This window comes from Taurulus bubalis (genome assembly GCF_910589615.1).
Source record: "Taurulus bubalis genome assembly, chromosome: 6".
Classification (NCBI taxonomy): domain Eukaryota; kingdom Metazoa; phylum Chordata; class Actinopteri; order Perciformes; family Cottidae; genus Taurulus; species Taurulus bubalis.
In genome coordinates this window covers 25838873-25862227 of record NC_136594.1, presented here as the reverse complement: position 1 = coordinate 25862227, position 23355 = coordinate 25838873, and the positions used below count along the sequence as shown (strand labels likewise).

General features: G+C 46.7%; 1 protein-coding gene across 1 annotated transcript in view; it reads left to right on the top strand.

Annotated features, from left to right (window-relative positions):
* The first annotated feature begins 1712 nt into the window (after positions 1-1712).
* The window catches only part of LOC306738490 (nuclear factor 1 X-type-like), a 66187-nt gene continuing 44544 nt past the window's right edge, over positions 1713-23355 (top strand). Inside the window, exon 1 of the mRNA XM_079220348.1 lies at positions 1713-2145. Coding sequence (XP_079076474.1) covers positions 1728-2145 — 418 coding nt within the window. The 5' untranslated portion in view covers positions 1713-1727. The remainder of the gene's footprint in view (positions 2146-23355) is intronic.

The window sequence follows — 23355 nt, the reverse complement described above, 5'->3', positions numbered from 1 at the left end:
TCCCCCTCCCTCTCTTCTCTTTCTCTCTCGCTCTCCTCTACCAGCCACCAACCAACCCCCCCACCGCTTTGCTTCTCCCTCTGCCATCCCTCTCTTCCCTCCCTTTCAGCGCTGGGAGCGTGCGTATTGGCTGGGCTGTTTGAGCCTCGGTGCCAAATAGGTGGGCCCTCTGCATGTTGGCACCGACTCAGTCAATGGTTAGAGAAGGAAAGTGGAGAGGAAGAGAGAGACAGAGTTGGAGAGAAAGAGGGGGGAAAAAGACGCTGCACTCGGGTTTGCCAGCGGTCGTGCACACTCTTCCAACATTGATTCGGTCCTCTTGTTTTGTTTTGTTTTTTTCTCCTTCTTCTTCTTCTTCTTCTTCTCCTCCTCCGTCCGCACCCCCCTTGTCCAGCTCTCTCTCTTTCCCTCTCTCCGCGAGTCTCATGCAGATCCCACAGAATTGAACCAATAGCACGCGCCACTTTGCCAAGCATTTTTCTGTTGTTGTTGTTTTTTTCGTCAAGATCTTCTTTTGCAAACCAAGAGGCTTGTTTTAAGTTTTCGACAATTTTATCCTTTTTTTTTTTTTGCTGCAATATCTTGTTTTGTTAGTTTTTCCTTCTATTTTTTCTAGCTCTTTTTAGATATAGAGCGATTGCAGAACTTCTCTATACTCTCCTTCTGTTGTGCTTTTGAACAGCAGCTCTCCCGCTACAGTACCTCCTGTGTTCCTGTGCTGCTATTGCACTGCGCCCCCTTGGCCTGCCTCCTCTTTTCCCCCCCGCTGCTTCTATTGGAGCATTTCTCTTTTTGCTTCATTTTTTTTTCACTCTTTTTTAATATACGCAGCATTTGCTTTTGATTCAACAATCCAGTTGATTGTCCTCCCATTTTAAGTTTCTTTGCAATCGGCGGGTGAATTTATGATGCGAGAGCAAAATGGTAACTACCATGTTATTCTTGTTTTATTCACATATGTGTTTTGATAGCGACTGTTATGAAATTATTCTGAGATGCAGTTATGTTTAATTCTAGTGATTAGAATATATTTATTTTTTTATAAATTATATTTTATCTAGTCAGTCAGCATTGTTTTATGAAGGTAGATATTTAGATATATAACATCATTTTTTTAGAAATCATATTTTCTAGATAAATTCAAGTTTGCAAGTATGCAATATTTGATTATACGTATTTATTTAGGCAGGCACATAAATGTTTAAACAAATACTATTCAAAGTAAACAGTAGAAACCTAATTTCCAGTTCTCGTCTTTTACCTCTCAGTCTTTCAGTGTTGCGTTGCTCAGTGTTCTGTAGTAGTGTGTCCTTCAGTGTGATGCGTCTGTTAGGTAGAGAGTGTAAAGCGTCTCTCTCTCTCTCTCTCCCTCTCTCTCTCTCTCTCTCTCTCTCTCGGCACCACTCGCTCATTCTCTCCCTCCGCTCACACAGAGCAGGCGCCGCTCCTCCATGCTGCGTGCCGGTGCTAACTGCCTCTCTTCTCTCTTCCCTTCCTCACCCCCACTCCCTCTCTCCCCATCCTTCTCTCCCCCATTCTCCACCGCCTCCTCCTGCTTCCCCCCCTCCTCCCTCTCCTCCTCCACCCTCCCCCCTTCCTCCTCCCTCATCCAGGATGAATTCCACCCCTTCATCGAGGCCCTGCTGCCCCACGTCCGCGCCTTCGCCTACACCTGGTTCAACCTGCAGGCCCGCAAACGCAAATACTTCAAGAAGCACGAGAAGCGCATGTCCAAGGAGGAAGAGCGCGCGGTGAAGGACGAGCTGTTGGGGGAGAAGCCGGAGATCAAGCAGAAGTGGGCCTCGCGCCTGCTGGCCAAGCTCCGCAAGGACATCCGGCCCGAGTTCCGCGAGGACTTTGTGCTCTCCATCACGGGGAAGAAGGCGCCCTGCTGCGTGCTGTCCAACCCCGACCAGAAGGGCAAGATCCGCCGCATCGACTGCCTGCGCCAGGCCGACAAGGTGTGGCGGCTGGACCTGGTGATGGTCATCCTGTTCAAGGGCAGCCCCCTGGAGAGCACGGACGGGGAGCGGCTGGTCAAGTCGCCACAGTGCACCAACCCCGGCCTGTGCGTGCAGCCGCACCACATCGGAGTGTCCGTCAAGGAGCTGGACCTCTACCTGGCCTACTTCGTCCACACGCCAGGTACGTGGCCAACTGGAGACCAGACAGCGATGCCAACGCATGCCCGTGTGCATATAGATGCACACACACATTTGAATAATCACACACACAGAAACATACTTAACACAGAAACACTGTGACACGTTGTTGAATAGAGAGGGAATGACTTAAATACACATGAATGAGCCTCAGTGGAAAGATGCACGTATTAAGTTTCAGAAACGCACGGAAAAGGTGTTTATAAATTAGGAAATAATTAATATTATAATTAAGTTATCTAATATTATTTTAGGGAATTTTAGAGTTTTTATTTTAAATACATTAATAATAAATACATGTACCTTTTGGGAAACAAAATAAATATCCCTCCTTGCTTCTGTTTTCTTTGGAAATGGCAAGTAGTTTAGCTTTTTGTCTATTACGTATTTTTCCTTCTTTTCTTCTGTTTCTTGGTGTTTGTTTACATGACAACATCGTATCAGCAATAATAAAAAGAATATGCAAGTGTGTGTGAAGGGCGTTCAGCCAGCGTGCTCTGGCAAGTACGAGTTCATTTTTCTGAGCAGGCATTTGCGGCTTCATGTGAGGATGTATTTGGTGTTGTTTTATAGGAAGGAATTTGCATGCCTGTCTGTGTGTGTGTGAGAGACAGAGAGAGAGAGATAGTGTTTTTAATGAGAGGATCACCACTGTCAAATTGTGTGTTTTTTTTGCGATGAGTGAGAGTCGCTGTTTATAAGATTGTACTCAGTCTGTCGAAGTGTATGTGCCACGATAAGGCCATTGTAGCCAGGGATCGTCATTTGGCCACAGCCCAGGGTGTGTGTGTGTGTGTGTGTGTGTGTGTGTGTGTGTGTGTGTGTGTGTGAGAGAGAGAGCAGAGCCGCGAGTCTCCTGCTTTCAGGCCGCAGGCTGCTGCCGCCTTTACCGTCTGCCTGGACGCAAGCACCACGCTGGACCTGGCTGCCAAACACACACACACACACACACACACACACACACAAAACACCAGTGCTCACAGACAGCCAGTACTATTGCAGCCACCTTCACACTCATACACCCATACAAACACAGCTAAATAAAGACACACACATTTGATAAAAAAAAAAAAAAGATGCAAAAAACAACTTCTCTTTGTAGCGCACTTTCACACGTAATGCCAAAACACGGTTTTAGTCACGATTGCGTACACACACCCACGCGGCGCGCTCACCAGGCCAAGGACTACCATAGATCCAGTGTGATACAGCCAAACATTGTTGTATCTCAGCCACCATCGTGGATACACACACTCGCACTCGGCCAAACATCGCTGTAGCCTCCAGTGCGCGTACTCTACACACGGCCAAAACACTGGCTGTGTTATTTTTCCCCCCCACATCGCACAAAAACACTGTCACAGCCGACACACACACACACACACATACGAAACACATTTCACAGCCAAATCCTCCAAATACACACTACTTCACCATTTGCTGGCTACGTATACATACAAACACACGCTCATGACCTAATATTATCTCAGCTGGAATTTTCTGGAAATTTCAAACAGTGACTCAACCAGCCACACACACACACACACACACATATAAATAAAGATATATATATATATGTATACAGCATATCCCAGTCACTGCCCAAATACACACACACTCGCTCTGCCCAGGCACAACTGGTAGCCGCTAATATGAGAGTAGCCAAATGCTATCTCTCTCTCTCTCTCGCTCTCGACACAACCCAAAATCTCGGCTCAGGCCAAACGCCTCCCGCCCGAGTCAAACGCTGGCAGCGGCTCCAGCTCGCCGGTCTGTGGCGGTGATAAACCGGAGTCCTGATGTTGACTGATGAAATCTGTGTCTGTGTTTTAGTTGCATTTTTTATTTTCTTCTGAAAAATATTCTTTCAAATAATATTGTTGGATTTTATTTATTTTTTCACTGGCTTAGTTATTGCACTATGACTGAGAGAGCGCTGCAAAAAAGCTTGTAGACTCTGGGTCAGTGGTGTTTTGAGATTTAGTAACATATCTGCTTTGGATCAGCTATTATGAAATGTGCATCACTCTAAATCATACTCAATAAATTATAGTTTGTTTGATCTTAGCTTGGGAAAAATGTATTAAATGATTGGCATACACCTAATCTTTAAAGTTTGCCTTACCGTTGCACTTTTTGTTTTGGAAGGGAAATTACTATGAAAGTGGTTTTATATATTTTTCATATATAATTAAAACAAATGTAGATTTAAGTTTCTTTCGGTCTACAACATTTTGGAAATGTATTGAGAGCTTAAATGATCTCCCATTACGCTGGACGCAGAAACAAAACACACACGTTTGTGTTATTATACTACATATATTTAGCACTACAATTACTTTTTCTCTTCTGAATAAAAACTAGTGAGTGACGGTGGCTGCAAATGATTAAAGGGAAGATATTAATCATATCATATTTAAATTCTTTACACACACTGAGTGTCTCATGACTCATCTTCTTTCCCTCTTCCGACACCGTCGGCTGTCCAGTCGTCAGTTTTCCGCTGTGCACTCGGCGCTGCTGTACTTTGGTTTACAGCCGTACAGTCAGACACATGGCTGCTGGGAGGGGCCTCCCAGTGCGCTGCCCATTCATAATATGGACTTAATGTGTGCTCTCTCTTATCTTATCTGGCTAACACAGAGTGCCTCTGTCCTTGTATCTGCCTCTAAGAGCTCCTGCTCAGTTTAAGTCCTGGTTGGAGGGAGACTTCTGGGACAAACCACACTTGGCTCTCATTCACTTATTAGTTGTAAAAACGTTATTTGTGAACATACAGGCGTTAAGGCCTTTAAAAAAAATATATATATCCGTTCCATTTATCTGTTACAGTGATGAGCGGTTGCATATTTTTAATTTTCTTTTGCCTCAGCCGCGCAGTGAATGACAAGATGGGCTCTTTGTTTGTTTTTGTTTGGTTTGCGTTTTGTCGGTCTTTAGCATCTCTGTCTTCCGCGCTCCTCTTTGATCCCGTGCACACTTTTGTTTTGTCTCCTTAAACATCGCCCTCATTGTTGCTCTCACAGAGGTAAAGCCTCCGCTGATCTCTTTTGTTTATATTGTAGGAGACACAGGGAGAGGGAGAGAGAGAGGGAGTCGCGTTGGAAAGCAGAAGAGGCTGCGATAGTGATTGTTCTGTTTGGCAGCGCCCGGGCGCCGTTGGTGTGGGAAGAAGAGAAAGACGTCTTGTGTTTTGTTTATGACAGAGTGGCAAAAGCTGCCACAGGGAATCTCTGGGCTTGCCGTCAGGCGTTCTCAGGCTGTTCTGCAGCCAGCCAGCCTTTTGAGATCCTCTCTGTTACGGCGCGTAACGCGCTGCAGCCGTAACGGAGAGAACCACGCCGCCGCGCAGCACACAACCACGTCCCCCTGTGTTTCAGCCACCTCAGATAAAGGGCAACAAACCAGACACAGCAACGTGTCTTTGAACACCGCCAGAGAGGAGGGGAGGGGTTGTGGTGCAGCACAGTGAGCAGTGCATTCTTTTTAGTGCTTTATTCCAGTGATTGACTGGTATCGTAATAGAGATAGTGGTCTGGAAGAGCCAAAGGTCTGGCAAGGGCGCTTTGATTACCCATGAATGGAGTGCGTTGGATAGGCTTAGTTCACAGAACTAGTTTATGTCCGATTGTCCTAATCGGTGGGTCCACTTTGTTCTCATCCGAGGAGAAATCATCCAGCTGCTTCTCATAGTGTTGATTCATAACCTCTGTGCTGTTTTAGCTTCAACTCAGCACAATTTCTGATTTATTCAGGGTTGGAAAAATAGAAGATTAAAATAATAAAAAAGCCTATTGGTGAGGTCCAAAGTTAGCTCAGTGCACTTAGTCATATTTTGGACCTCATTCTTGTTGCGTTCTGTTTTTCCTTTTTTCCCCCCCACTTTTCTTTCTTTTGTAAGCGCTAAGTGTGATCATGAAAAGATGTTTCAAATGTGTTTCCAATCAAAAGTGCAGTACAGGAAATTTGCAGTCACTCCGAGGGAGGTGTGAAATGTGCTCGCCGTGCCATTTCTGCCATGACCGCTCCACACTGTACGCTTAGCGGTGCCAGATCCCGCCTCCCTCGCGCTATAGCAATAGTCATGCCTTGGACGTCTCTGTGAGAAAACCCAGAGAAAGACCTAGTGCTACGGCCGGTCCCTCGATAGCCAACTCCCTGACCACAGGAAGGATTCACTAATAAAAAAAAACACTTTTGTTCATCACGGAGTAAAACTCCTGACGCTTTCTGGAGGGAAAGAACAGACGTGTGGGTGAAAGAAGGAGAAGATGAAGAGAGGCATCCTGACATGATGAATGGCTCGCTGCGTGTTAAAAGTTGACAGGATCCTCTGATGGCTTCCACAGGTTCCCACTGCTCTGTGGCTCAGTGTTTCTTTCTTTTTCCCCCCTGTGAAAATAATCTGTTCTTAATTACTTCCTGGATCTCTTCTCCAGCTCCCATGACATCACAAGGGCTGAGTGGACTGTCGTTGTGCATAAGTGTTTTTGTTTGTGTCTGTATGTGTGTGCGCACATCTTAAGATGACCCTCAGCAGTGAAGTAAGCACCCAGTTTTGATTAAATGAAATCCCAACACCGAGGGAGCCGGTCGGGTCCGAGGCTTTTGTATTGTGTGCGGTGGGAACGGGAGCCGGCTAAGAAAAGCTCTCCACATGCAGAGCGGCTTTGGCATCGGTAGACGTTTCGCCGATGGCTCTCGTTTAGCCAGGGCGCGCATCTTCTTCTTTCTTTTTTTGCCGCGCCTCCGTCTTTCTGTCTGGCGTCAGGGGCCCGTCGATGTGGCGGCACATCAAATCGGAAGAGTTAAGATAGAGGGAGAGCCCCGTCGCATCACAGAGGCAGAGCGAGAGGGAGAGGGAGGCTTCTCACACTATTCTTGGCTTCGGGGGAAAAAGTCTGTGTATTTGGATAGCTAACGGTATCGGGCTAGCCAAAGCCCTGTTGTGTGTGTGCTCACACACACACGCGCACACACACAAAGACGCGAGGCTAACGTCGGGGTGTCACAGACGTACATAGATTGGTCCAAAACCGCAGGGCCTGCATTTATCTCATGAGACCACGATGACACGAGCAGACTCGAGGGAAAATAGAAGAAGAAAAAAGTCAAAGACAATGCTGTTATGTTTGGTCTCCCATTAAATTGACCATTGAAAACTGGCATGCTCCGTGATACGGTGCCTTTGTCCTAGAAACAGCTCCCCGCTTTTCTTTTACATAACGATCATAAGCCTCGGTTTCTTTGGCTGTGTCTGACTCGGGAGAGAGTAAAACCCCAGAACATTTCTGGTCTACTCCGCATCTGTTTCCTTTTGTGTGAGGAGTTTTAGCGCTGGGAGATTGGAGGTAAAGTGATTATTCCAGTGAAATCGGGAGGCCATCACCGTGGTGGAACAGACAAATGAGACAGTTTGTGCTATTTGGCTCTTTTCATCAGTTGTTCTCTGATCCCTTCTTTCCTTTTTTACTCAGCTGTCAGATTCTCTCCCTCTCTGCATCCAGCTAAAAGCAGAGGAGTTGACATGGATGTTCTTCAGCTTTGTATTCTGCGGACCTTCATGATGAAAGGATGAATATTATCTCAGTGTCTTTTTTAATTTTTTACTTTATCTGCCTTTATATTTGCAATTTTTTTTTACATGTATCGGTGTCAGATATAAAGTTCCCAAGGGCTTTGTCTTCATTTATAATTGTGGCCACAGATAATGTGTTCAATTAATTAGTCAAAATGTTAGGGAAATACTTACATCTTTATTATTAATTAATTATTACAATGATAATTCAATACATAATTACATGATCTGCGGAAGTATTTATAAATGTACTTAGCAATTTTTTATTTTGTCTAAAGGAAAAAGGGGTGTTTTCACACGGCCTAATACCTACTGTTGACATTTAATTACACATTAAAACACATTAACGAACATCCCATAAAAATAGGTGTGGGCTACGCTAAACACGCAGTGATAAAAACAACATTCTTTACTCAAGCTGACTGGGCTTTTTTTAAATGTTTTTTTATTTGGAAAAAAAACCCTAGAGAGCAAAAAAAAAAAAAAGGGATGGGGGCTGTGGAGAAAGAAGGGAAGAGAAAGGAGGAGAAGAAAAGAAAGAGGTTATTGAGAAAAGAGAGTCAGAAGCAGCGAGGGGGAGGTATTGTCTGTATTAATTCTGTGTCTTCCCAGTGCCGGGTCTCTTTTCAGGCTTTTGTAGCGGCGCCAACCATGAAATGTGTCTGTCCCCAAAAACCATATACCCACTCAGGAGGGTTTCCCGACCTCAGAGAGACAGAGAGGAGGAGGAGGAGGAGGAGGAGGAGTGCAGTGGCCAGCGCTCCCTGTCAGGCGGGCCAGAGAGCAGGAGAGCCAGGGTCCATGCCTTATTCACCGGGCGGCACTCACAGCGAGGCCCTGGCACCGGCCGCTAAGTCTGGCTAACAACGCTATTCAGAGCCACGCAGCCAGTCATGTTGGAACGAGAGCCACAATACTGCGTTTCAAATCCAAAGCACCATTACGGTTCTTTTTTTTTATGGTGTGTGTGTGTGTGTGGGGGGTTCTCGTTTTTATTCAGTGTCTTTCTTACAAGAGGTGGCTTTTGCTTTGAGTGTTTTTTTTGTCGCTTAATTAAAAAGTTGGGTCAATACCGATTTTTTTTCTTTTTCTTTTTTAAATAAAAGACAACAACCTCCATTTAATTTTTGCACATGTGGGATGGAGAATAAAGAAATGATTATGTGGGCGAGTTTAACGCTGATGTTCAGAAAGTGAGAGGAGTTTGTGTCGTCGGCCGTTTTTTGGCACGATGCTATCTTTCTGTACGGAAGACGCCAAATTTTCATACACAGTCGCTGCCAACCTCCTCCCTCTGATCCTCGCTTTCTTCTCTTTTCTTTTCTTTCCCTCACTTGTTCCCCTTTTTCTTTTATTCCTCTTTAGGGTTCAAATGAATGCCCTCCCCTAGCCTCATTAGCACCCTGGACTCCTGTTTGCTGCTACAGAAAAATGTATAATAACTTGTAAGCACAAACATTTTGCTGCTCAATAGGACCATTATCCCAGTTGTTCATGAAAGCCATCATGGGCTGTGAGCCTTGACTGAGTTTTCTTATTCTTTTTTTAAATCTCTGTTTCTTTCATTTGGTACGCAAAGTGTGTTTCGCCAACAGGCAGTCGGTTGATATGTCTTCACACGGACTGGAATCCCGCCTTTTTTAACGATATCTTTACACTTTACACGTTTGATCACAGGCTACGTTTGAATTCTTTTAAGATTAACATTTTTAAAAGCTGTATTACATGGGCCTTCTTCACTTTATTGGATTTTCAGAGCATTTCATTCGACCACTGATTCAATTTGGTCACTCATCTAAAACATTCCACATTATATTTTACATCCTATTCAATTCTCTTTTTAAATTTGAACTAGATTTTGCGAGGCATTTTCTATTTTCTATTTTTACAGTCAAAACCGTCCGGGCCCCCTCGCTCCCCGTGAGAGACAACCTTCATGAGGGGCATCGTTTGGTGTTCGTTACACCGTGAGAAGGAGAGCCGTCTAGAGGAGGCAGAAAGTGGGGGAGCTCACAGCAGAATGCAGAGAATCACATTTGGCATGCGTCTGCGTAAGCGAGTAAGCTTCAAATCAGTTTGGACACAGATCTAGGACACTAGACGGAAAGAAGAAAGCAGGATGAAACGGGATAGGGAACGACATGGGATTGAGGGGGAGGGAGGGTGTAGTGTGTGCATGTGTGTGTGTGTGTGTGTTTAGGGGATGGGGGGGGTGTAGTTACGCAGAGGATGAGATGGAGGGGGTTGCTGGGTGAGGTTGAGCGCGTGAGGAGGGGTGCTTTTTTTGGTGGAGTGTCCCTCAATGACAACTTGAAAAACAGGCCGGTAAATAAATGGAGTGGCAGTAAACAAGGCTCGGCGCTTCATCAAAAGACTCCATTCATCCGCGAACAGGAGAGTCTCTCTTTTCTCCGAGGAGACAGAGAAAGGGACCCGCCGACGAGAGGACGGCGCTTGTTTTGATAACGGGACGAGTCTGGAGTGGAGTGGCGTTCGTGGGGTTTGCAGGTGGGAGGTGGTGGAGGGGAGCAGATAGCGTGTTGTTGTGCGTTCTCCATTACTAGCGTGGATTCAGGGTAGGACTGGGTTTCTTTTAGGGGAGGGGGAGCTGCAACCTCGGGACGGGCCCACGACAGTGTGCGTTTGTGCGTCGAGTACAAAGCGGCGTGGGGGGTGTGTGTGTGTGTGTGTGTGTGTGTGTGGTGCGCTTTTTGGCAAGGATTTGCGTGCGTGCACCGTGCGCGTCCGCGAGAGTGCATATGTGCATATGTCTCCGTCTGCTCATTATACATGGTTATTTTTTCCAGACCGAGTGCTATGCTCTATTTTGCATGATTTACAGTCTCATGAGCCAAGCAGCAGGTCTTTTTTTATGAGAGAGAGAGAGAGAGAGAGTTTGGAAGGAGCACAGTCCTGGGATCTCAGGGACGCCGCGGTGAACCGGCCACAGCAAGGTGCCGCCGCGCATCGCTCTCTGCTTCAGCCCGTCGGCCAAAAGGGAGCCAGGTGTACACTAAGTGCTACCGAGTCCTTTTGTGCATTTCCGTCATGCAAACTTTTCAATTAAGAGGCGATGAATGAATTTATGAATATAAAAAAAGATCAGGGTCGAGTCACCTCCAACCACTTAGTGGATTCTGAGAAGAAGCCGCTGAAGAAGACGAGGCGACGCGGCGGCGTCTTTCAAAAGCTTTAATTCAGCTCATGTTTGATTGCGCCACACTTTAGTTTGAGTGTTAACACTTCTTCCCTTTTTAACTCGACGATAATCGTTGAAGAGCTCGTCTTGTTTATCGCGGCCGGCCTTGAGCATTAATATACGAGATGTGCATCTGTCATCTCGGCTCGACTGATCTGACGGCTGAGCTTTCTACTTTTCAATTCCAAACTTCAGAGTGGTAGAAGTACATTCATCCTGTCGTTCACGTTGCCAGGGGACTCTTTAAAAAGCCCTTTGTGTAGGTTATCAGCAGCATCCAGCACGGCTCTCAATCTCTACTGCTGCCTGTCTTTTATGGGTCATCAATGATGTTATTTTAATGTCCTTATATTGATGTATCTGTATCTCAACCAGGTTTATTTTTTATTATTCGACTCCTTTAAGAACCACAGGATTGATGTTAAGGTTGCCATAGCACTCAGGACCCCCCCCCTCCTCCTTTCCTTCTCTCTTTCCTCTGTCACCGCCTGTTCCCCTCACGTTTATTGGACCCAAATTTGGCTGGCACCATGGCAACCGAGGCTCCCAGGGAACCTTGGCTGGGTAGAATCCAAGGTGCCTCCAGGGTGGCACTAGGCTTTGGCTTTGCGTGCGTCCACGGGCTGTCGCCACGGCAAAGGCCGGCCCGGCGTTCGTGTTGCGCGCTCAGCTCGCTAACCTCCCTCAAATAACTACCGGCTAACGCGACCTGCCATATCCGGTGACATTAGCCGCCGCTTCCACGGCTGCAGCCCTCGGGAAGCAAGGGGAAGCGTTTCACCAGCGCGCATATTGATGTGGCATGGCTGGGTGCCCAGTGCTGCCTCCCACATGAGAGAACACAGGAGAGGGAGGGAGGGGGAGGGAGAGGGAGAGAAAGATGCATTTTCAATGTATAATATATGAGCGTATATGTTTTTTGAACAATGCCTTTCTCCTGTGGTGTGTAAATATTCATCTGCGCGCGTTCTTGGCTCTGCATGTCTTGCCAAAAACGCGAATGATATTTAAATGCGTGATTATGATGTGTGCAGCTCCGTGCATCTGTTGAGGCAATACGTTTTTTATGGCTGACGCCGAAGAGCGCCAGTAGAGCGGCGATGCGAACGAGAGATGACATTCACTCATGAGCAGTTAGTGTTTTATTGCTTTTACACAATGTCTCCGTTCCAGTCGGCGGTGCTATGTGAACGTGGACGTGTGGTCATCTGATTTCGCCCCCTGCCCTCCGATTGGTTGCAAACAAAACAAGCAGGTGACGCGCAGAGGACTCGTACTTATTCGTGATTATTATGGCAGCGCCATCCAGATTGTCTGCGGAATAGAAAGGACACTTGTGCATGTTTGTATTTATTTGCGCTCTCTCCGGATTCCATAGAAACCCGGCAACATTTTGGGCACATTATCTCATCGCACGGACTGGCACCTGGAGCCCCAGCATCCACACACACACACACACTCACACACACACCAAGCTAAAGCCTGGGTCGTGGGGAACCGCGCGGTGCTCCTCTTCTCCAGCGGTGGCACCGTGGGCTGCAGGGTACTGCCTGCCTTTCGAGCTTCGCCACACTTACGTCTTTCCAATTTTTAACCGAACCCCGGCAATTGACAGTTTGCCAAAATCAGCACTCGGGGCGGAAGCTGTACATAGCGTCTATATATAGGCTTCTGATTCTCCTCAGAGCAGAGGATCTGGAGCCCGGCTCTTTTGCTGGAGGCGCCAGCAGAGAGTAGAGTTCTAGTCATAGCGAGGTAGCAGGCAGTAAGTAAGTAAATCCAGCCCACCGTCACAAGTTAAATGCGATGCTTCATTGTGAATGAAAGTGAAGTCTTTTTCATTTTGTCAGCACGGTTTTGGCAGCGCTCCTTCTCTCAAACCGACAGAGAGTCTGAGTAAAAAGTCTGCTGCTCTCTGTTTGATGCGTTCCAGATCTCGACTGCACAGAGGGCGGGCAGGGCAACACGTTGACTCTGCAGGGAAGGAATGGATATCTCATCACCGCGCTTTCTTAAAGTATGAGTCAGTATCAGTAATTGGTCGCGGGCCCAATCACTGCTGCACTCGCTCTCCACTCCATGACAGTAGCAGTGCACAATTTGCCCGAGCCTTTGTTCAGATTAAGAAAGTTTGCAGAGGGATTCGTGGACAGTTATAGTCGCATCTTTGTATCGCGAGTGTCTCCATTCATTTTTTTATTTATTTTACCACACTCCCCCCCCCCCCCCCCCCCCCAGTCTTTGTGAGGACAAAGTCAGTGTTTCTTCCTCGCTCCTCAGCGAGCTCAGCCTGTGGCGGGGAGACGGTGGATTCGTCATGCGAGGTGTGTAGGGAGATACGGTGTGTGATCCATGACGGCGCTGGCGGCGGTGTGCGCGCTCGGCGCTGCCAGCCAGCGTAAAGAGGCCAGAGGTAGAAAGTTGAGCAGGAGGGAGAAAAGTTTGAGACGACGTAAACGGGAGACGGAGTATTATCCAGTCGCTCCATCTTTGTTTCTCTCTCTCTTGTCTCTCTCTCTCTGTGTTCCTGCTGACCTGAAATTGAGGGTTAGATTGAGGATAGTGACGGACTAATGAGCCCCCTTTCCTGCAATTACCCTCCTCTCTCCTATTCTCTCTGCTCCCCCTCTCAGATTCTCCCTTTTAGCTTTGTCTCTTCATCTTGTCCATGTTCTCTTTCGGTCTAATCCTTCTGCTTCTCTCTCTCTCCCTCTCTCTCCCTCTCTCACTCTCCTGCCTTCTTTTTCTGTCACCTCCTTAGAAAGCAGTGGTAAATCAAGGTGGCACTTCATCTTTAAAAGCAACATGATGGTCAATTAGAGAAATCTGGTCCTAATTTGTGGTAGATGGCTATCAGAGATTTTGGATGGAAGTGCTACTTGTTAATAAAGAAAGAAAAAGCAGAGCTGCGCTTCGTTTCTCTTTGTTCCCTCCTTTTGTTTTCGTTTGATTTTTTTGATTTTGATTTTGGCCTTCTGTCCGCTTGCGTTTAAAATAGTTTTCTTTTCCCTTCATTTCTTCTCTGGTCAATGCAAGATCTCAGTTTCAGAGAAGAATCTTTATTATATGTCATGAGGTTGGGAGAGGGTGTTTCTTCATACTGTTCATGTATGAGTCTTGCTTTCTGGCATATTGGCAGCGGATCCTGGTGTATAGGATAATTCGTTCTCTCCACACACCCATTTTGTGGTCTAAACTGCCTCCTCACCACAGGAGGACTGTTGTATATGTGTTTAACTGGAGGTGTGCGTGAAAAAGAACATGATTTCTTTCCCTTTCGCGGTGCCTGGCTGTGGTTTTTGTTTAGTTTGGTTGCTAGCCTACTGTGTCTTTCTCCCCAGCGCGCGCTGGCCATGAAATGGAGCAGAATTGTCAAGGGTTTGGTTGCCCTCGCCTCGCTTTTTATTTCTTTGGCACGACGTATCCATACAGACTGAACACCCCCACCCTTCACTGGGACGAGCTCCTCGGGACAACAGAAGGCTGTAGATATCTCCGTGTGGTCAAACGGTATAGCAAAGTTAAATGATCATCACCAGTACACGTCAACCTACATTTTTATAGGAAGACTTCACCCTTAAAATGACCACTCGTACATCACATGCTAATCCTTGAAGACTTATCCTTGGAGAAATCTGAAATATTTAGATTTTGGTGAAAATGCATGTGTTTGGGAAGTACTTGTCATACGACTAGATAAACAAGACTTGGAGTATACTGAAGACGTTGTGTGAGAGGTTTTTGCAGTGGCCTCCATTTAATTCATCAATGATTTGCTCCGTTGTTTGATTGGAGTCGTGCAAGAAAAACAAAGTTTTCTTCACGAATTCAAGGCAACACTCACTGAGTAACTGATATACAGATGGTCGCTTTCAGGGTGAAGTATTTAAGCAGCATTGTTTTTCTGTGTGTTTAACTTTCTTTTACATAAAAACTGATTAACTGTCAAGGTTTGCCCCCGGCTTTCTGCTGCATCGGCCCCAGGGATTTGAATAAAAGCAGGCTGGCTCACTGAGCGAGGTCAAAGCCCCGGTGGTCGGCAACCGCCCAACCTGTTTAAGTGGCCTAGAACAAGACACAAGACACCTAATCCCCACCGCCTCCAGAGGTGCTACTCTGTAACCCACCCTGACCTTTGACCCTCCTGAGCATGGCAACTACAGTAAAGTATTTTTACAGGGGATAAATGAGGTATCACATCACGAGTAGCTCCCATGCTCCGCGGATGGTAAATGCCTTGCACAGGTGCTAATGGGATGCTACCTCCTAGCCTAGCGCCAACTGCTTCACATCCTATCTCCTCGCCTCGTGCCAAGTAAAAGTAAATCTGGATGCTAAATCCTTGCCCAGTGCGCCGCGCTAACAAGTCCCAATCTCAGCTGATCCCTATTAATACAGCGGGTCATCATCAGCCTAAAAACTATCATCCAGCTGCCCTCTGCGCGGCGCGGTGTTACCGCGGGGTCAGCGCGACGACGGCCCGAGGGAGAGGGAGGAGGAGGAGGAGGAGGAGGAGGAGGAGGAGGATGAGCGAGTTGCTGTGTTCTAACTGTATGTGACACATGTGTGGCTGTTGTTGATTAAAAGTTGTTGTTGTAATTGCGGGGCTTAAAATGCCAGGTGGCGGATGTGTCCTGCTAATCCCCTATCTAATTTCGAGATCCAGGGGTGAAGCCCTTAATCCGAAACACACACACATACGCTCACTCATAGTCTTGCGAACACATATGCGCATATGTACACACACACACACACACACACACACACACCCCTCCCGCTGAGACGCATAATGCACATACACATGTTCTTATTCCTCTCTGTTTATTGTTCCCATACAAAGTTTTGGAATTCCCTTTTTTTTTTTCACAATGTGTTTAAGTATGGGAACACACGTGCGTCACAAGTTTGACCCTCTGATGCACTTTTATCTGTTTGTTTTTCTTGATGAACTGAGCATCTGCGTGCGTCCTTATGGCCGTGTTTACGTAGGACAGCATTATCTGATGACGACGCACGCTGTCGTCATCAACACACAGACACACACACACACGCCCCATATACTTTCATGAAATTCAGTATCTTTCTCTCCTCTCTGTTCTTGCTTTCTGTTTGTCTTTGTTTATTTTTACGACTGTAGCGTTTTTTTTACGGCGTTGTTGCTGCTCTCGGGCCGTATAAAGGTCCACTTGAGCGAGGCGAAAGTGTGACAGTGACAGGGAGATAAGAGGGTTGACTGGCGGCTCCACCCTTTACCTCGCCTCACCCCGGCTCCGCTCTACTGTATGTGGGTCAACCGCACAGTGCACACAGTGGATAGACGTTACAACACGAGGAGGCCTCACTGGGGGTGTTACTGTCCGATGGTTATCTTCCCTTTCTGCTTCTGGCTCACTCTGCATAATTTTTTTCTCAGTTTCATTGAGCTTTTATGTTACTTGTGTCTCAGTTAATCACTTAATAATAGCATACAAGTTATACTTTTGGGTATTATTGTGTTATACCTTTCTTGTCTGAAGGTCTGTATATATAAATAATGTATTTCCACCGTACAGTAGTAGGTTTAATTGTGCCTCCAAAACCTGTTGAGGTTTTTTTCTTTTTCTGACTTTATTTAGCACATCAGACCGTTCCTCTTTCTCTTTTCTTTGTCTTTTCTCTCAGCCCTTCTGCCTCCCAGCGGCAGGTGTGGCGGCCATGTGTTGAAGTACGTGTAGTGGTTTACAGCCCAAGCTAAGAGGGGGAGGAAAGGGAGGAAAGCAGAGAGGGGAGGGGGGGGAGGGAGGAGGAACCGCCTTGCCCCGGGCGCAGGGTCATCTCAGGTGAAATGCCTCTCTGTGCAAGTGGGCGTGGCCTCAAAGAGAAGAGGGAGGAGCCAGAGGAGGAGTCTGTCGACACAACAAGTAGATTTAACGGAGGAGAGATCAGGAAGCCTGTCAATAATCACACTACATTCTTAGCACACAAGAATTGTGTCCTAACATGTATGTAGTTGTATTGTTTATTTAATGTCTGTTAGGATTACAGTGGGAGTAAAGTAAAGTTGCGAGAAAGAAAGAAAGAAGAAAAGAAAGAGGGTGGAAGACGAGGGAGTAACTCCTCCTGGCCTCTGGCTGGATGCAGAAAGAGTTCCTAATAAAGGAGAAATATGCATGCGAGTGATCCATGGAGTGACCGGGACAGCGTGAAGTGTTATGGAGTCCTGGTGACAGCGAGATGTGTGTTCAGACTTCGAGCGCTGAGAAAGGTGCCTCGTCAGGGGACCTCTGTCAGGGGGGGGGAGGGCGTTGAGGAGAAGGTTTCAGAGAGAAGGGAGGAGGGGAAATAAACCGATGGGGTGGGGGTGTTGTGGTGGTTGACGGATGATTTCCCAAGTTCAGATATGAAAAGAGGGCGGAGTAAATGATCGAGAGAGAGAGAGAGAGAGAGAGAAGTGGGGAGGCGGCAAGAGAGGGAAAGAAAGGGAGGCTGCAGAGAGCGAGAGAGAGGAGGGACGTAAGAGAAAGAGCGAGAGCTTCTTTGCAGGGCGGGTTTCCTGAGGTCACAGAACTGAATATCACAGAGGAATGTGGAATGCTGAATCGCTGCCAAGGCAAACACACCGTCCGCGCCGCCGCCGCCGCCCCCAATGGCTGTCAAGGGCTGCTTTATATACACACAAAGACACACAAACAGTCATATATGTGCATGAGCATAGTGCAATCACACAGAATGGCCAATGCACACTGAGATTGTGCACAAACTTGCATGCTCTCAGCACCTGCAGAAGATGTACTTTCTGTAATTGTAGCTGACGGCACAGAACCATGGTGATCAGAGACCAAGTTTAGGTGTCTCTTCACTGCAGTTCCCCTCAGCCAAGATTACTCGACGGGGATATTCTTGCTCTCAAACGTGCGTTGTACTGAGATGTTTTCATTAGTTTGTGTGTGTGTGTAGAAGGAACATTATAATGGACCGTGACAGCATAGCTGAGATGCAGGGAGCTGTAAGTTATTACAGCTGTGACACATGCGCGTGCACACACACACACACACACACATGCTTATAGACGTGTGCGTGTGCAGTTACACGCAGAGAAAATTAGTCATTTACTGCAGGTTGGACAGACGTGTTAAAACACACTCGCACATGCGCTGATCCAGTGACTCATGCGCCGTGCACGCACATGCTAAACCTGCATTTGATGTTTTGTCAAGGACTTAGGTTATATCCGCCGACGGCTAAAAATACATGCAAGCGAAGATGTGGAGGAGAGATCACCTTTTGAAGAATTCCAAAGTATAAATGATGAAAAGAGAGGGAGAGAAAGCGCTCATCCGAGGGCCAAGAAACGCTTCCCACTTGTCCTCCACGTTCATAGCAAAGTCAAAACGAGAACCATTTTGGACACGTGCGTTCGATTGAACCACGAGACAGTCGGGACAGGTTCAACAGGATGGAGGCTGCAACGCAGAAGAAGATGCACAGCGAGCCGAGAGGGAGGAGACAGGAATGTGCTAAATGTGTCCGAGAGATGTACTTGTGTGCGCCTGCTCACAAAAGCGAACAAGACAAATTGCTACCTCTCTATCCGTGGTTGTTTTTCTAGCTGTTGTAAATTTAGAGACTCCAGCGTGTATCCCACCCTTTTCCGTGTGTGTGTGTGTGTGTGTGTGTGTGTGTGTGTGTCTGTGCAGGGATACGTGTCTCTTTCTCCTCCTCCGCCACCCTCCCTCTGTCTCGGAGCATGCCAGGGTCAGAGGTCAAAACAACTGAGCCACTCCGTCGGTCTTTGATGCGGTTCGCCACACAGATGCACACACACACACACACACACACACACACACAAACCAAGGTCAAGTCAAGACAAACAGCACTCACACTTGAGGCCTTGTGCCTCCGTTTGCTCTCTCTCAAGGCGCTGACAGCCAAGGCGAAAAACAAGGCCGGGGCTTTTTTGGCTGGACGGGTCTCTGCACTTTGATGTCTCTCCTGTTTGCCACGTTGCACGTTAGTGGGCTTTGACAACAGTCCTCAGGCGCAGGGGGGGCATGTGTGTGACATGGGACAATGTGTTGTATCTACATGTAAAGAAGGACACAGCGTGTGGGGGAAAAAACATTGACTTCATTGGCTTCATTGGCAAGAGAGCACACATTGGAACAGCCTAGCGTGGACATTTTTGTATTTTTTTATCTATATGTTTTTTTACTTTATTTAGAATAATAAAGTGTGTTATAATTTCTTGTAAGAATGTTTGTTTTGCATTTAAAAAATACAATGTTGGCCTAATAGAAAAATAAACAAAATCGACAAAGATTATTAGGATTAATATAATGAATTAATGTAATAAATATGCAATGAATTCATACTGTATAGGGTTTATTAAATAAACCCTTAATCCACCACTTTAGGTGTAAAAAGAAAAGAAACCCCCCTTATGCTCATTAAACCTACCAGACTTTTATCTCGCTGCTTGTAAAACACATTTCATTCAAACTTTTAAATCATCTCTTGTATCTAATATGGTGAAGATTCAGCAACTGGATTTGCAAACACCCGCCTCAAATGTGTTTCTGCTGAGATGAAATACCTCAAAGTTGACTCGCATTTTTCCCCCGGTTTGGAAACCATTTGCCACATTATTTAAATATTTCTTTTGATTTATAAATGATACCGGAAATGCGCAATGCACATAGTATCATGGTTGTTTTAGTGAGCGTGAGGAAGCGTGCTCTTGTATCTGAACACGATGTGTCTCACTAAATAGAAACGTCAAAGTGTTTGATCGGTAGAGCGGTTATATAGACTCAGATGTTCGAGCAGACCACATCCCGGGGATCTGTCACTCGAGATCTGCAACCAGACTACTGTACAAAATGTTATCACTATAATTATTCGAAAAATGTAAAATGTCGAAGATTCAATTTGTAAATTGGCAACATTTTGCTCTACAAGCGAACCTTCCTGCCAGAATGAATGCTCAGTCGTTCTCCTGGAAGTCGGCAGGTCCTGTGTGCTTTTGTTCACACCGCAGCCGTTTAAATGAGCTCATTCAGTTTGCCCGAGTGTTTGTATGCACACACATGTATTTGTTTATGCGGTCGCTCGCACATGCACAGTGTGTGTTTTTCATTCGGCCCGCACACTGTCATCTCCCTCCTCCTCCTCCTCTCTCCGTCCCTCTGTTCTCTCCCTTCCTCCCTCGCTCCCTCTCTCCTAGTTGTGCAGTGGGGAGAGGCGGGCCTGGAGTCAAAAGTGCAAGTGTGCCGCTTGGCCGATGAGTCACAGAGAGAGCTCCCCCCACTGTTTGTAAATATGTGGTTGCCCTAATTGAACGCAGCTCCAGTTCCCAACAACTTTAATTTCTTCTTTTCCGTGTGTGTGTGTGTGTGTGTGTGAGCAACGGCCACAGCTGGAGCAGCAGGAGACACATGGCACTGATACACAAGGCTGTGCAAAAGAAAGCAGAGGTCCACTGGCACACGCACACACCTGGGATCCAATGGTTATTGTGGGGAGAAGGATGTCGCATATCTTTCTGCTTCTTTGTTTCTCACACTTTCTCCCACACACACACACACACACACCGTGATTTTAACATCTCTCCATAATTACAGGCTGTTAGATCCCAGTCTAAAGGCTGTGGTTTGGCTGGCCCTCCTTTCCCTCCATTAAGACACTAAGCAGCGTGTGTCACTCGGCACTTGGACGGCTCCTCTCCAGAGGTGGCAGCAGGGGCCCAATAAATGTTGCCTCTCACACACACACACACACACATAGAGGTGTTAGTGAGGGACAAGTACATGTTTCCCCCAGGGCTCTGACTGAAGGGCAATGGCATCGCTACTGCTACTCGCAACTTATCTCCGTCCCATGCATTCAGAAAGCGTCAAAGAAGTTGAGCTCATTTAATGCAGATTTCACTAAAATCTGCATTAAATGCCCTAAGATATGGATTCCATACCATCCTAATTCATTTCCCTCATTAAAAGTGGAAAATCCTCGCTGTTTGTGGAGATAAACCTTTAAAACGTCTGGTGACTTCTAAATGTGACTCTTCCATAAACCCTATTTACAGATAAGCAGCACCACATCTGCAAGCTATTTTGACCTTTTTCACCTCAAACATGCCCTCAATTAATCTGCCTATTTTCTCTCCCCTTACCATCCCAACACAGACTTTTCAATTTCACGTCTAGGTCCTTAAATAGTTGTACTAATTAGATTATGTCCTCCTTCACAAGCCCAGAAGCACCTTCTACAGAATTAGACTTTATTTTAACCTATTTTTACTTTGCTACCTGTTTTTTTTAATGACTTTAATGATCCGTGAGCCTCTCGGTAAACAAGCAAGATTCTCCCCAGATTTAAGCTCATTGACGTCAGCCCGTGGAAATCTAGAAGGTGGATCCTATATAATTTCTACCAAGGCACCCTGATATTTAAACTTTGGCTCCGGTGGCAACCGAGTGCTTATGGAAATGTAGTAGCTTTACCTTTCCCGAGTGAACTGTGAAATCATGGTTGTGCTTTCCCTGTTACCCGCATTTTTAAGCGAGAGGGAATTCAAGTTCCATCCCTCTTGAACGGACTATATCTCGCCGAAACAACCACATGAAACACTCTGGAAGATGTCTTTCAGAACAATGACATGTTCAGCTCATCCACACATACTGCGTACGCACATTCTGACTTCCTGACCCCACATGACCGTCACCTGCGGCTCCATGACACGTTCAGCTCCGGCAGTGGTCTGATCTCCCTTGACCTACCAGCGTCTACGTGGCAGAGCCATATTAGCGTTAGACCCTCTGGCCCGGCCCGGCGCTGGTAATGGCTGATTAATCGAGTGGTGACAGCATCACAGCTCCCCTCGGTCCCAAAGCAGCTTAGCCTCTCCGGGGCACAGCCAGAACACCCTGTGTGTGTGTGTGTGTGTGTGTGTTGCACATGTGTTTGTGTACGGGAGAGAGTGAGCTGTACTTGCTGTACGTCACTGATCGGGGGGCGGGCCTTGTGCTTCAGCCTGCGATATGATTAGCGGCACGTGATGGAAAAGGCAATATGGTCAAAAGTGTTGGTGACTTGGGGAGACAGATGCAGCTGTGCAGACGACAAACACAGTTCAAATCCACTCGGGGATTACAAATCCACTTATGGCGGGTCAACTGGACTGGTCAGCTGCAGATCCACGCTCTGATCCCGCTGCCCTTCCACACGGCTTCACTTTGCACGTTTGAAAGACCTCATCTGAGCGCGATGCATTCCCTGTTGCAGTCGCAGCGCAGGAGGCGTGTGTGTACAGTATATGAAGGGTAACACACACACACACACATGTTGACATGCATGATGGCCGTCCTGGTTTGATGCCAAGGCCTTGCTGTCTGTTGAGTCTCAGAACTGCTTAAAGGGGCAGTTCAGCCCCAAAACTAAAATACTCGTACGTGCCGTGCTATTTATCCGACTTAATCGTGTTGGTGTGGGTTCGCTGGTTTGGGAGAAATCGGCCTTCTCTCCAATGTAATGGGGTTACACTTCACTCGGCTCGTGGCGCTCAAAGCGCCCCAAAACAACAACGTGTTAAATAGTCAACATCAATGTCTCTCTCCAGAAGCCATGACCCATGAAACCAAAAGCTCTGTCAGGAAACTGCTCACGACCAGGTTTTTCGGTTTAAAGTTGTGAGGCTGAACAGTTGTGAGGCTGAATAGAAGCGGCGAGGAGCGAAAGGAGTACGTCGTCTGAATGAGTAATGACACATATGATATTGACTTTAATCACATCTGTTTATGTGATTTCATCTCCCTCCGTTCCCATTGGACCTCCCCTAGTTCTTGGAATGGGCCGCAGCCTGGCCTGCCAAAAATAATCTCTTGTTTGCTGCTATTTACTTAAATCTGTCAAAGAGGCACTGTCGGAGCTCCATGCTGTTATGGCTCTCTGCTTTCCTTTTTTTTGTTGCTCTGTGTGTGTGTGTGTGTGTGTCTGCAAAGCACACAAGGACACACCAATGTGTGTAATGTTCTATACTGTTCTCTCAGTTGTGTGTGAGAGTCAGATGTATCCAGGCATCCCTCGCCAGAGGATACTCTCACTCTCTCTCTCTTTCTCTCTCTCTCTCTCTCTCTCTCTCTCTCTCTAACACACACACACACACAGGCTCAGACACACTTGTTGCCAGAGCCAGCCAGTTAGAGAGTGTGAGACGCCTCAATATCTCTCAGTGAGTAGAAAACCTGGCAGAGGCGCCGGGTTCATCTCAACGTCTCTCTGTGTGAGACCAGAGGCCTGTGAAAAAAAAAAAAAGTGAAGAAGTGTCAGACAGGGGTGTTGGGGGAGGAGGGCGGGGGGGTTTGTGTGGTTTGGATGTTTGCCTTTGTCAGATGAGCGATGTCATTTCCCCTCCTTCTTTATGAAAGACGAGGGAGGGGGAA